Genomic DNA, 14,312 nt, shown 5'->3' with positions numbered 1-14,312 from the left:
CCCACAACTGTTGGTCTTGTTGTTGTTGTTGTTGTAGTTACTGTTGCAGCAGCTGTTATTGTTGCAACTGTATCATGGAGGCTAATAAGTCTTCAGTGTTAAAATGAATTTTTCCTTGGTTTCGTACCAAAAAAAAAAAAAAAAAAATCTAAACAACCAATGCAAACAACTTGTTGCCACTTTTATCTCCTTTGTTGGATAAATAATTCCACAAAGACTGGGGAAAGAAAGTATTCACAGGGCGCAGTTCTTATTCCTGTCGCCTGAGGATAAACAACGCTCTCTGTCAATGGCTCATGGTGAACTGCTTACCCTGAACTCTGACAGGTCTTATTTTATTGCAATGTGTCTGTCCACTTTTAATCCCATGAGGGGGTGGTGGTGGTGATGGTGGTTGGAATCCTTCCACAATGCAAATAGTCAGTGGGCTTATTAAGAAATATTTGATAAAGACGGAAGCAGTATTAATAATAACAGGTAATCTTAATCTACAACTTGACATACAGGTTGTGTTAGATCCTCACCCTACCCATCAGATGACCACCTTTCCTGAGTCATGGCTCATTTCCTGTATGGATGATGATTCAACAATTTGGATTAGGTTGAAAACAGGTGCAGGTTTTTTTTTACCTGTTAATCAGCAAAATGGTAGAAGCATGGAATTGAGCCTCAAGTTCAACGATGACATCAGACAGTAGAATATGATGAGATATATTTTGGTGAACAAATGCTTTTCGTACGTAATTTGTTTCAGAGATTGTCTTTTCCTCTGATATGAAGTCGATCACAATTACCACAAGGCATTAGTTTACTCTTTTCTTAAAAGGAAGACATTTTCAATAAAACAAGAACCTACCTTGTACGGTATTTAATATACCTTTAATGTCTCTATTGTTGATTTCCATGCTGCAGAGTTATTCTGAATGATTTCTTTGAGTTTATTTTCATTTATTTTATATAAATTAGCAAAGATCATAAACATTTTTTAACTCTGTTTGCTGTTTCTATATGTCCGAGTATCTCATCTGCTGGAGTCCAACTACAACTGTAATGCTGGTGATGTCCACTGAGCCAGAGATATGTCTCCAGTTGTCCTCTTATCTCTGGACAGTCAGACTAGCTTTGCCTCAATGGCAGGTGAATTTCACACATTATCTCCTGTCACTTCTCATTTGCAGTTAGTTGCAACTGGCACCAGGCATTTTTTCTAACTTTTTTTAAAGCAAAGATAGAATCTGACAAAATTATAATAATATTAAGCATTATCATCATTTTTGCATGTTTTTCTATGCTTATGTGGACAGGTCTTCTCTAGCAGACTGTGAGGCGTGGTCACTAATCAATCCTTTGTGAATTTCAACACTCATAAATTAATTCACATGCCAATTAGTCGTACTATAACATTTTCTCTTTTGCTCATAACTTGGTCCCTCAATTTATTCTTCCTAAAATACCTCCTGGGACTTTCGAACAATTAATGATGATACTGCTACACTAATCATTGTATATGACACCTGCTTGTATTACATGGGTCAGTATGGCAGTGGGCCCTATTCTGCCAGATATTTTCACCATCTCGCTGACTATGAGGATAACAACAACAACAATAATCAAAATCACAAGACAACAAAAACAAAAACACTTATTACCTGAAGATTCCTGTTTATCTGTCCGTCCTCCAAACGACGGAGAAGACTGGTTGGTACTTGGAGAGTTTTTACTACTTTCAGAATAAGGACTAAGTTTTTCTACGACACACGGCACACCTAAAATATTGGAAACATGCAAAACTAGCCGGGTGCAGGGTGGATAACAACAACAACAACAGCTACAGATAAAAATCCTTAAAATAAACCGAAAATAATAACATTTTGGTAACTCTAAAGCTGAAATGAATCAAAAGAACAATTCTTGCTGTTTGGCCAATTCATGTAGGAAGTGCCAACTCTTAACCAACCATTTTAGTTAAGCAAAGTTAATTAAGTCTAGTTATTAGTATTTAAATGGGTGGCTTCAAGGAAAACCAAGCTACTGTAGGCAAAAGCTTTAGTTGAACAGCAGGGATGGTTGTGTGGTATGAGGTTTACTTCATAAATATGTGATTTTGGGTTCAATTTCTTTATGTGGCACCTTGGGTAAGTGTCTTCTGTCAGGACCTTAAAGCATCCAAAGTCTTGCAGATGAAAGTGTAGGGAAGAATGTTGTATGTGTGAGTGTGTGTGTATTTACACTGATATTAATGGTGCGATGCTGATGATGATGTTACATTTACATCATTCAAAAGACAAATCCTTTCCCTCAGTAGGATTGAGCAAAAATATTCTACTGAGCACTACAGTGGCATCATAACTCAGGAAACTGGCTCAGTAAGTGTGCTCCAACACCAGGCACCAGGAATGAAGCTGATGTAAAACTGATGAAATAACATCACCAAATGTGATATTGATAAACATTTGCCCAATTTGATGGTTTTAGAATTATATAAAATAGACACAGGGATTTCTCAGTCGAGGATCCAAACTTGCTCTACCCCTGCGCTGGGATAAATATAAATATTACAATTATAGATAGATAGATAGATAGATAGAGATAGATAGATAGATAGATAGATAGAGAGAGAGAGAGAGAGAGAGAGAGAGAGAGAGAGAGAGAGAGAGAGAGAGAGAGAGAGAGAGAGAGAGAGAGAGAGAGAGAGAGAGAGAGAGAGAGAGAGAGAGAGAGAGAGAGAGAGAGAGCGAGCGAGCAGAAGTATGATCTAATAAATATAGTCCAGCGACATGGCCCACTACAGTCCAGTCACCTGGATTAATGCAGTTTGTGGTCCAGAAACACAATGAAACACCTGTTATCATAAATGTATTCACATTCTGTGCACAGGTCATGTGACTTGAAACTTGCCTCATCGTTCACAACCGTCTTTCGATGTTTATGGCTGACACAACCCCTCAAAAGACACTATTAGATCACTGTGACCCTTTTAATAAGATTCTATTTAATGACAAAGTCAGGGATGCAAATGCTGCACTCATGATTGTATAGGTTCCACAAGACAGATGGGGAGGAGAGAAAGGACCCATGACATAAGACCCTTGGCCAGATCCTGTACAACAGACTGAACTTGGAGCACACTTGCTTCGATGCTGTTATGTCTTACTGAAACAACACAACCATTATTATATGATTGGTATATTTCTGTTAATATACATTAGAGGGGAGTGAATGAAAAGGAGTGGGTCATGCATGAAGGAAAGGGACAGGAGTTTGTGTGTGTGTGTGTGTGTGTTTGGATTAAGAAGGATATGATCAGTCCTGGAGAAATATAAACATACATACATTTATATACACACTCGTTTGGAGGCATTTCTATACAAAGGCATCATGCACACATAGACTGACAGTTATAAGATGATGGACATAAAGGCTACACACTCGATCATATTTTGTAGGGTCCATGGGAGTAGTGGAAAAGGGAGCAACACACAGCCACACACACACAACCATATACACAGCCACACACAGTTCAATGCAGAGCCATAAACACCCCTGTACCCGACCACACATACAAGAAGAATATTTTATGAGAAACATATAGTGTTACATGTGTAACATGGCTGTGTTACAGGTGACAGTGATATAGTTTAAAGTAGTGTTACTTGCTTACAGTGGTATGATGTAACATGTAATAATTGTAAAGTCAAACAAGGTTGTGTTACATGTGACAGCAGTACAGTGGGACACTCATATATTATTTCCATTGTTACAGAGGCACGGGGAGCAAGAGGGGTGGGGTGGAGGGAGATAGCAGGTGGGGTTCAATTTAGGTTTTCCTACACTTAGGTGTTAAGGGAGGGATTTAGGATTACATAAACAGGTGGAGGTAAGAGGATGGGAAGAGGTGGGAATGATGAGAGAGAGAGAGAGAGAGAGAGAGAGGAGAGGGAGAATAAGGTAGGGAGGAGGTAATGTTTGATTTGTTGATCGGAAATTTATAAATTTGATAGTGAAATCAAGGATACATTGACTGAAGGCTTTTTTCAATACCCCTGTACCCACTTTAAGTTAAACATGAAGGGGTTTCTAGTTCACAAACAATTTGAACAGCAATTAAGATTGGCCATAGGGAAGCTTCTAAACATTTGACTCCTGTATGAGCCAATAGGGAGAGCTTTTAACCCTTTAGTATTTAAACCGGCCATATCTGGCCAAAAGTATTCTGCCTGTTTTATGTTCAAACTGGCCAGATCTGGTCTCTCACACCAACCCTACAATATCGTTTTAAAAATTAACAGCTACCTCATCAAAATCTCATAGCTACAAGATAATGCATGATTAGTTCAAAACAAAGTGGATGAAAAGGGATTAATTTTGGCAGAATAATGCGAACACTAAAGGGCTAAATAATCATTCCACCGAGAAATAGCAGACAAATTCCCTTCCATCATAAAAGAAAGGAAAGACACATCGAAGAATATAATCATTAATATAGCTGATAGACTGATCATGACAGGATTATATTTGATCATAGGGTCTGTTTGAACAGGACTGACCTGGGGTTAAACAAGACAGTTTATGCCTATAGTTGATAGGATGAACACCAGCATATTACAAGTACTGACACTAGGGGAATAAAATGTAGTAAAATAAACTTGATGAGATTTGAAATCAGAAGCTAAAAGTATATAACTAAAAGTTCAATGTTTGGAGTTTGATATTCTCCAGTGTTGGCCATGTTCAGCACCAAGTCTTCTGATATATGGAGTCAAGGATGGAACATGGTCAACAGGGATTCCTGTGGTTGAGATTATTGACCATGGAAGGACTTCAGCCAGATCTGGGCTCAGAATGTTAAGGAACTTAATTACTCGAAGGGATTTAGTCAACTAATTCTACCAGTGGGCCTCACTAAAAATAATTCTAACGAGTCCATTATTAATTATGAGTTGTCAACAGTTAGTAAATCATTAATTGGAATATATAAACAATAATAGTTAATGAGTTAAGGTATCAAAAACAATTAGATTGTTAATTGTAAAGTATTAACAATAGATAAGTAAATTATTATTAGCAATCAAAATATAGAAATAAACTTAATGGAAAGGAAAAATAAAAATATTCCATTGTTTTCTCCAAAAAGTATCAATGGAATATCAATAAAAATGGTTGGAATAATCTAAGCAAGAGTGGGGGATACCTTCTCCTGCTCTGTTTACCATAAAATGGATATTTCAATGAAGAAATATTGTCATAACATATTCAAGCTTTCACAGTTTTCTGAGACAAAGGACAAATTGCCAATTAGAGGTGAGCCAATAAATTGTTACTTTGACTAAAATTGGCTATAAATTCACAGATGGGAAAATATTCTTGACAAACTCTCAGACTCAATTGATGGAGTGGAATTTTACTCACACCATGCTGACTACTAGCAGTTTAAACATTAAAACAAAGAACAAAATGGTTAGATCTTGTTTGGAAATATCGCACTTACTCTGATTGCCGGGAAGAAGGGTGCCGTACTGTGGCCGCTGGGTAGTGGTGGTAGTTGTGGTAACTACCGTCCCACCAGGTGTTATGGTGCGTGACACTTCAACTCGGCGGCGTGGAGAGGTCTGGTTGTTTCTGAGATTCTTTGGTCCTAGAGCAGAGTCCATGTATTGTTCTACTTCAAAGGGTTCCATGAGAAGGAACTGAAAGTTAAATAAAATGAAACCTGAACAAACTCAAATTCCCATCTTCAGTTTTTGTTGAAACTGTATTTAAATTAGCCACCATATTCAGTGTCATATTAGACCCCATGATGCATCACTTCAATGTATTTATGCGGCATATTACAATGAAACCAGACAAATAAGGTTCTCCACTCCCTGCCCTAGCCATATTGATTGGTTGAGCATCATACAGCAGTCCAATAGACATATCAACTTTCCTCTGTTCCTGCAGCTTGTCATAGTGTTTCATCTTGTAGTACTTGTGATGTGGTAGCTGTATACAGTTAGATGGACTGAGCTGCAATGTGGTACCTGTTTACAGTTAGGTGGAGTGAGATGTTACTGTCATCCCAACCATCTTCCATATCTTTGTACTCCTGTTATTGTCATAATAACTGAGCCCTAAATTTCGATACTCCTCTTATTGTCACAATAACCAAAGACAATTATGAAGTGTGTATCACTTGATTATGTCCTAAATAAAGCTTACCATTAAACTGAAAATATTCATGAGGCCCCAACGTAAGCCACCCTTATCATTCATCTCAATAACCTATCGTAAGCTTCCTTCCTGAGGCAGGTTATTGTTGGAACTTCCCATCTCATACAGTTACTCAATGTAATTAGAATAAAGATGTTACTATACTTACCTCTACTGTTAAAGAGCCGACTTGGTATTCCATACTGCCAGAAGGACTCTGTAAGGGAATAATCTGTCGACTGCTTGGAGTTTTCCGGACATCTTCAATGTAGATTGTTGCATCTCCAAGGAATTCATCTTCAATTAACAGAAAAAATTTGTTGAGCAAAATTAATGCAAGAAAGTGAAACTAGAAGTGATCATCTCAGTCATTAAGACTAAATGACATTAAACAATGAAGAGTAGTTTCTTAAGGATCTTTTCAAAAATTCCATTCAACAGAAACTGTTGCCATAAACTTATTATTTCAAAAAATTTTTTTTTGTCATTTTTTTCTCATCAGACATGATATCAGATGTGCCACTAATTATAGAATTTGTCTGAAATTGCTTCATCACTGTGTCTTCAAATGCTAATAATACCAGGAATAGTTGCTCCTGACAAGAACACAGAACTCTTGGAGTTTAGAGTCTCATATTTAAAATTTTCAGTGGTATTAATAAGATTGGTTTGAAATTTCTAGCTGCACTCTTTGGTTTGAAGATGTCTGGCAGAGACCAGTACTTCAGGAAAGGAGCAAAAGACAAAATATCACCCTTCCAGTGAAGGTGGGTTTTTAAAGGACTCACACTAAATATCATAAAACATTTTGTGGGAACTCATATGGTTCTGTGAATCCACCATCTTTAAAATGGTTTTATAATATGAATGAGATGGTCACATGAGGATTTATAAATAAAAATGTTTCATCATTTAGTCCATAATTCAACTAAAATAGTCATAACTGTAAAGCATAACAAAACATTCAACAACAACAGCACCAACACTAGTACTGTTGCAGCCATCACTATCTTGAAGGTGTTGTCAGCAGCAGCAGCAGCAGCGGCGGCGGCGTCGTCGTCGTCGTCGTCGTCGTCGTCGTCGTCGTCGTCGTCGTCATCGTCATCATCATCATCATCATCATCATCATCATTGTCATCGCCACCACCACCATCATGTCTATTATTTCATCCTGGTTCAAAATTATTTAAAACCCTCTTTGATAAAAGATGATCTTCATCTCCAGCTTAATGTGGGGTTCTCTTAGAACACAGAAAACTGCTTTTATTTAGTTTGAGAAGATCTCTCATAAGAACTTGTGGTGTATAAAAGCAATTGTATTTATATCATCAACAAAAAGAACCATCTGTTATGACCACCAGAACTGCCAGACGCCATGACTTCACCCAGCTGTGGGTTTCTCAGTGACAGATGTCCAGTAGTGGCATAACAGCTGAATCTCCCATCAACAATCGATAGAATATCAGTGTCTGCCCAGGCTCTGGTGTCTCAAATAGTCAGTGGGCTTATTAAAAAATAATTAATAGAAACAGAAGCAATATTAAAACCAAAAGGTAATCTTAATCCACAACTTAACATGCAGGTTGTGTTAATCCTCTCAAGGCAAATACTGCAGTATTTTGTGTTCTAACACAACCTCTGTCTTAAGTTGGAGACAAAATCATTTTTTGGTATTAATAAAGTTTCTGTCTCTATTAATTACTCATTTCATATTTTTTGGTAAAAATGAAGGAATCAAAATTGCAAGCATCCCCTATGATGTTGGGAAAGATGTTGGGTAAGACCAGTGGATTTGCAGAATAAAGGAACTAGAAGAAATGGTTGCAAGGAGGAATATATTTCAGGAAATATTCACCAATGTCTATGACAGATGGTTCATGACCATATTATTGAGGAAGTAGCAACAGAGTAAGAAAAAGTTAGAATCTGAAGAAGCAGAGCGACAAAGGAATATAAATTGGTTGTCATGGAAGTTTCTGGAAATAGCAAATACATTTTATGAATAAATGATTAATTCGTAATTTGGGTGAGTAGAACACTAATAAAATACAATTTTTGAAACAGTTCCTTATATTTGTATAATTTTCCATTATTATATAGCTCCCTTTACTTATGTGGCTCCCTATGTCTATGCTGTTTCCTGTATTTGTAGACTACCACAAGCTCCAGACTTGCCACTGTGTGTTGGTTTGTCTGCTTCAATGATTCTGGGAAGTATGTCAGCAGAGTGAAAGCTCCTAGGAGGTCAAAAGATAGAACCAGACTAATATGAGCCACTATTCTTAGAGGTCAAAAGGGGTTCACATAGAGCCAACACTTGTACCTAGAAAAAAGCAAAGTTACAGAAGCATTGATGACAATTCAAAACGAACAAAACCTGGAAGAGTGAACCTTTCCCTCATTTAAAGACAGACCAGAGTCAACAACAGAAGAAAAGATGTTGATGGCCTTTGCTCCACAGGCAGTAAAAGGGGCTTAAGGAAGTAGACTTGTAGAGTCCCCTATACATATATTGCCCCCTTCTTAGAGATAAGCTTTATTTCAGCTGCTAACGTTTATCACTGGTTAATCAAATATTAGTTTAATGAGAGAGATCTAATGAAATATTTCTGTAAGAAGCAGGGGAAACCTGGAAGGTAAACTGAGGCGTTTGATGATATTTCAAATGGATTGGGATTGAATTTATGAGAAATTAGAGTGTCTAAGTCTACCATGATTACTTAGCTAGTAAGTGTTTCTTTCTAAACAGATGGTAGTGGTGGGTGTAAGGTTTGCATGAACTTACCAGCTGGGGACTTTCCTTTGTCATACAACTCGAAACGAAGAAGGGTTGATGCTGGAGAAACATCCCTGAGGAAAAAAAACAACAACAAGAATATAGAGAACAATTTATTCAGCATACAAACATAGACCCAGAGATACATACACACCAATAAACACATATACATATATATGCACATAGATACATACATGCACACACACACACACATGCACGCACACACTCAAAGACCAATTGAGTAATGTACCTATAATGACTACTGTAGGCCAAATAAAGAAAAATATGTAATGGCCATTATTTACACCTTGCTGTATATCTATAAAACCGTGACAGAAGTCTGGTGCAGGCTTCTGCCTGGCCAGTTCTTGTGAAACCGTTCCACCCATGCCAGCATGGAAGGTAGATGATGATATACATATTCTTTTATTTGTTTCAGTCAATTGACTGCAGCCAAGCTGGAGCACTGCCCTTAGTCAAACAAATCGACTCCAGGACTTATTCTTTGTAAGCCTAGTACTTATTTTATTGGTCTCTTTTGCTAAACTGCTAAGTTACAAGGACGTGAAGATACCAACATCGGTTGTCAAGCAATGGTGGAGGGACATAGACACACAAACATATGCATAAATATATATATATATATACATACGATGGGCTTCTTTCAGTTTCCGTCTACCAAATTCACTCACAAGGCTTTGGTCAGCCCGAGGCTATAGTAGGAGACACTTGCCCAAGGTACTATGCAGTAGGACTACATATATCATCATCGTCATTTAATATCTGCCTTCCATGCTGGTATGGGTGGGACGGTTTCACAAGAGCCAGCCTGGAAGAAGCCTACAATAATTTCTGTGACTGTCTCGTATATATATTCAAGGGGGTACACAAAAATAACTGGAAACATTCTCTGTGGGACAAGCCTGTTGTAGTTCAAGCTTCTGCTTCTAGAAGCCACTTGATGCATCCCTCAGGCATCAGTGTGCCAGCCGGTGTTGTTGAGTAAAGTCATACTGCCAAGTGGTGTGTCTTTGTTTCTTTCCTGTTCGTTGATTTTTGTGATGGCTGAAATGAAGGAACAGCATGTTTCCATGAAATTCTGTTTTCTGCTGGGGAAAATGGCTGCTGAAACAGTTGTCATGCTTCAACCAGCTTAGAACACCAGTTTATGAGTGGTTTTCATACTTTAGAATGGTAACTTGTCACTTGGTTGGTATTACGAAGGACATCCAGCTGTAAAAACCATGCCAAAACTGACCTTGCCTGCGCTGGTGCCACGTAAAAAGCACTCAGTCCAGTGGTTGGTGTTAAGAAGGGAATCCAGTCATAAAAACCATACCAAAACACACTGAAGCCAAGTGCAGACTTCTGCCTGGCCAGCTCCTGTCAAACCGTCCAACCCATGCCAGCATGGTAAAACAGACATTAAATGATGATGATGATGAAATATACGAAGCTAAGCATTATGAAGTAGATGACAAAGGACCATGAAATCTGGTGCCTAGCTGTACCCAGAAAGACCCATTCACCACAGTAGAATTGATATCCTACAGCATCTTGGTTAATACTTGTCTGTGAGGGGGCTCAGCCTCACACCCACCAGCGTCCTCTCTGCCCTGACAAACATCTACCTCCACCTTTCATCCCCTAACACCTGAAACCTCTCTATCACCTGAGAGCAAAATAGGTGCATACCACATCCCTCGGCCTTCTTAGTTACCTCCTTCCCACACCTGAATCACTTATTGATATTTTCGATCTAATTTGAATTCTTTGCCATCAAATTTGAATTTTTCAGTTGGTGCTCAAGAGTTAAACTATATCAGCTGTAAGGGAATACATGTCTATCTTATCTAACTGGTCCAGTAGAGCCGACCAACTGATATCTGAAAAGTCCGATGAAATAACTCATGAACACTTCTACCAAAAGATGCTCCATTACGTCTACGGTCTGAACAAGGGGAGATAATTGAAAAAGAATCATTCGTTTATTATCTCCCCTTGTTCAGGCCAGTCGTCGTAATGGAGCATCTTTTGGTAGAAGTGTTCATGAGTTATTTCATCGAACTTTTCAGATATCGATTGGTGGGCTCTACTAAACCAGTTACATAAGATAGACATGTATTCCCTTACAGCTGATATAGTTTAACTCTTTTTTTTTTCACAGCTTGAGCACCAATTGAAAAATTCAAATTTGATTGCAAAGAATCCAAACAAGATCGAAAACATCTACATCTTCCCTCACATACCGTCTCCACTAACCACCACTTTCCCGTGCATTCTCTCCCCTCTGTTGTTCTCCATCACTTAACACCTCTCTTATCTGTTATCATCCTCAATACCCTCCCATATCTACCACAACTTCTGTCCCTGAGACTATATTTCACTCCATCATTTGCCTCAGCCACCTCTACCCTGCCTACCCACTCAGTCCAAACTTCTGCATCCGCCCCACTTATTCTTACCCCTCCCAGTGTCCCTTGAGGGTATAATATAGATATATCCTTGGTTATAAATGTTGGTGTTAGTTTGGACTAACATCAGTAGAAGAGCAATCACGAACCAATGTGGTGCTACATTAAAAACCATTTAAAAGAACTCACAAGAGGAAGTGTTCGTCCCAAAATGGACTGACAGTATTTCTGACGACTGTGGTCTCATATTTTTGGTAGGGGCTATCCATTATAATCACACAGAATGGGTCACCTGTTCCTGAAATTAAAAAAAAACAAAACACATTCATCATGAGCAAATAATAATCCTTTCTTCCATAGAAACAAGTCTTGACATTTTGGGAGAGCAGGCTAATCAATACCATCAACCCCAATGCAGAGCTGGTACTTATTTTATCAACCTGGAAAGAATGAACGGCAAAGTCAACCTTGGTAGCATTTGAACTTAGTTTGTAATAAGTTGCAAGCATTTTGTCTGCTGATGCTGCTAGTTCACAGCCTTAATAATAATGATAACGGTTTCATATTTTGGCACAAGGCCAGCAATTTTAGGGGTTGGGGTAAATCAATTACATCAACCCCAAGTGCTCAACTGGTACTTGTTTTACTGACCTCAAAATCATGAAAGACAAATCCAACCTCAGTGCAACTTAAAGCCAGAGTATAATAAGTCAAGAGAAATGCTGCTAAGCATTCTGCCAGCTTGCTGCCTTAACAACAACAACAACACTCCTTTCTATTATAGGCATAAAGTCTGAAATTTGGGTGATAAAGGGGTACTTATTTCGTTGACCTGGAAAGGATGAAAGGAAAAATTCAACTAAGCAGCAGTTGAACTCAGAACATAATGATGGACAAAATGCTTAGACAAGTGCCACAAAAATCTCTTGTTAACAATGTTTTAATGATGTTCATAGATTTTCTATGGTAAACTTTTGGCAGTGTGCGTTCTAGTTGTACGAAATTATACATCCAGTCAAGGTAGACTTTAGCTTCTATACATCAAGAGTCAATAAAACTGCTGGGTTCAATTTAATCAGTCACTTCCTTTGCCTGTCATCAACATCATTGTTGTTATCATGATGACGAATCACTGCCATTGTCATCAATGATAATAAGGGAGGCAGAGCTGATAGAATTAACGAATTAAAAGTGGTTATTTGTTATGTTTTTGAGATCAAATCTAGCCAAGAAAACATCAATCAGTGTTAAATTGGTAGAATCACTTGAAATGACATTGCATGGAGATGTGGTGGTTTGCATCTAGTTTATATGCCACTGCCACCCAACCACACCCCTCCCCCATCATATTTTAGACTGATTTACTTACCAACATCTCTTCCTCCAAGACTTGTTGCTTTAATAATTTTCACAAACAACCGTTTGTCTCCAACTGCTCTTGGGGGTTTTGGAGGAGGAGCAGTCAGAGCCGGAACCCTTTTAAATGGTAATGTGGATTGTTGTGCCAGAGACGTACGCTGAAAAATAATAATAATATATAAACACACAAACATATACACACATACAGATTGAATATAACATCTCCTGGATTGTATTATGGACTGCTTTTCTGGATGATGCTAGTGGAAAGATCTGCTATTTGTGCCTGGAAGAGATCATGGGAATTTTATCTTAGAAGAAATCAATCAATAAGCACTAAAATCATAAATTCAGGAAAACTTTCAAAAGATATAATCCTGCAAGTTTTGTATTGAATTCTTAATATTTTGATATTCTGTTCCAAATCATAGCATTTATACATAAGGTATACCCTTGGAAATTTTTGCATTACCTATGGAGATTACAACCTGAAGACTTTTTTGGAAGCTTGTAAGACAAAATACCCAAACTTAAACAGGCTGCAACCTTTAAGGATCATGAAAACATCTGTCTACAAGATGCTATAGTAATTGAACTCTTCTTTCTACATTTAATTATGATTGCAAAATCAATAACCAGTAAATATGAATGAGTCAATTGGAATACTTAAATCTGAGCAAATACACAAAAATTATCCATTTTTGTCTATTATTCTCCTTTTAAATCAATTTAAAGACAGGGCAAGCTAATGACAATATCCATGTGTATTTATCCTTTATGTGTGGCTGTGTCAATGAATATTGACTGCTATCATGTTGATTGATATTTAACCTCTAAATAGGTGAAATCTAAACCAAATGTCCAAACATTTACCTACATAACTGTTCAAAGAACTGTCTCTTAGAGAATCATAAAACACTGACATCTATTTAATGAAAAAAATGGCTATAAAATCTTCTTGTCAATATCAGGCTCGAAAACTAACTAATAATTAATTAGCAAGCTGGAATAAATTTTTTTTTTATCTCTTTGACCTTTAAATTCTTACAAATGATTCCATTTAAAATAAATTCCATCTTAAAGCTAAATTGTTTGATGTTTTAAATATTCTTCTGAAGAAATATTTTCTATTTTTTACCAACATTTTATTTTATTGTTATATATTTTTTGTTTCATCATTTTCTTGTAATTTTTATTAAATATAGTAAAAAAAAGTTTATTAAAAAGACATTTTTAACATCCAACTGATTTAGAAAAGTCTTCTATGTGAAAACCTAAAACAAATATTTCCATTTATTGCAATCAACATTTTAGGAATTACTCCTTACCAAATACTTTTGTTTATCAGAATAGCATCACACTGGTGAAGAACACTTAACAATGGTACTGTTCATGGTGATGCTCTTTACATTTTTGAGATGAAATTTAAAGAATGATTTTAGAACCAAAACTATTGTAATTTTCAACTGAATTAACTTAGTAAATACTAGCTGTATCACCTGGCGTTGCTCGGGTTTGTAAGGGAAATAACTATATAAGCATTTTTAGAGAGTTACTTCCCTTATATAATCCGA

The 14,312-nt window shown here is 37.2% G+C and overlaps 1 protein-coding gene across 8 annotated transcripts in view; it reads right to left on the bottom strand.

Moving 5' to 3' along the window:
* Nucleotides 1-14,312, bottom strand: part of LOC115221198 (phospholipid transfer protein C2CD2L) — a 175,278-nt gene that overhangs the window by 14,070 nt on the left and 146,896 nt on the right. For 6 of the 8 annotated variants that reach the window (XM_029791355.2, XM_029791356.2, XM_029791352.2 and 3 more), the window contains exons 6-11: nucleotides 12,749-12,896; nucleotides 11,569-11,677; nucleotides 8,975-9,039; nucleotides 6,359-6,486; nucleotides 5,489-5,687; nucleotides 1,650-1,766 (exon numbers count right to left, since the gene is read on the bottom strand). In XM_029791355.2, the coding sequence (XP_029647215.1) occupies nucleotides 1,650-1,766; nucleotides 5,489-5,687; nucleotides 6,359-6,486; nucleotides 8,975-9,039; nucleotides 11,569-11,677; nucleotides 12,749-12,896 (766 nt within the window). The remainder of the gene's footprint in view (nucleotides 1-1,649; nucleotides 1,767-5,488; nucleotides 5,688-6,358; nucleotides 6,487-8,974; nucleotides 9,040-11,568; nucleotides 11,678-12,748; nucleotides 12,897-14,312) is intronic. The other 2 variants (XM_029791357.2, XM_036510608.1) reach the window with 1 other exon arrangement.

This window comes from Octopus sinensis, linkage group LG18 (genome assembly GCF_006345805.1).
Source record: "Octopus sinensis linkage group LG18, ASM634580v1, whole genome shotgun sequence".
Classification (NCBI taxonomy): domain Eukaryota; kingdom Metazoa; phylum Mollusca; class Cephalopoda; order Octopoda; family Octopodidae; genus Octopus; species Octopus sinensis.
This window is presented reverse-complemented; position numbering and strand designations above follow the sequence as displayed.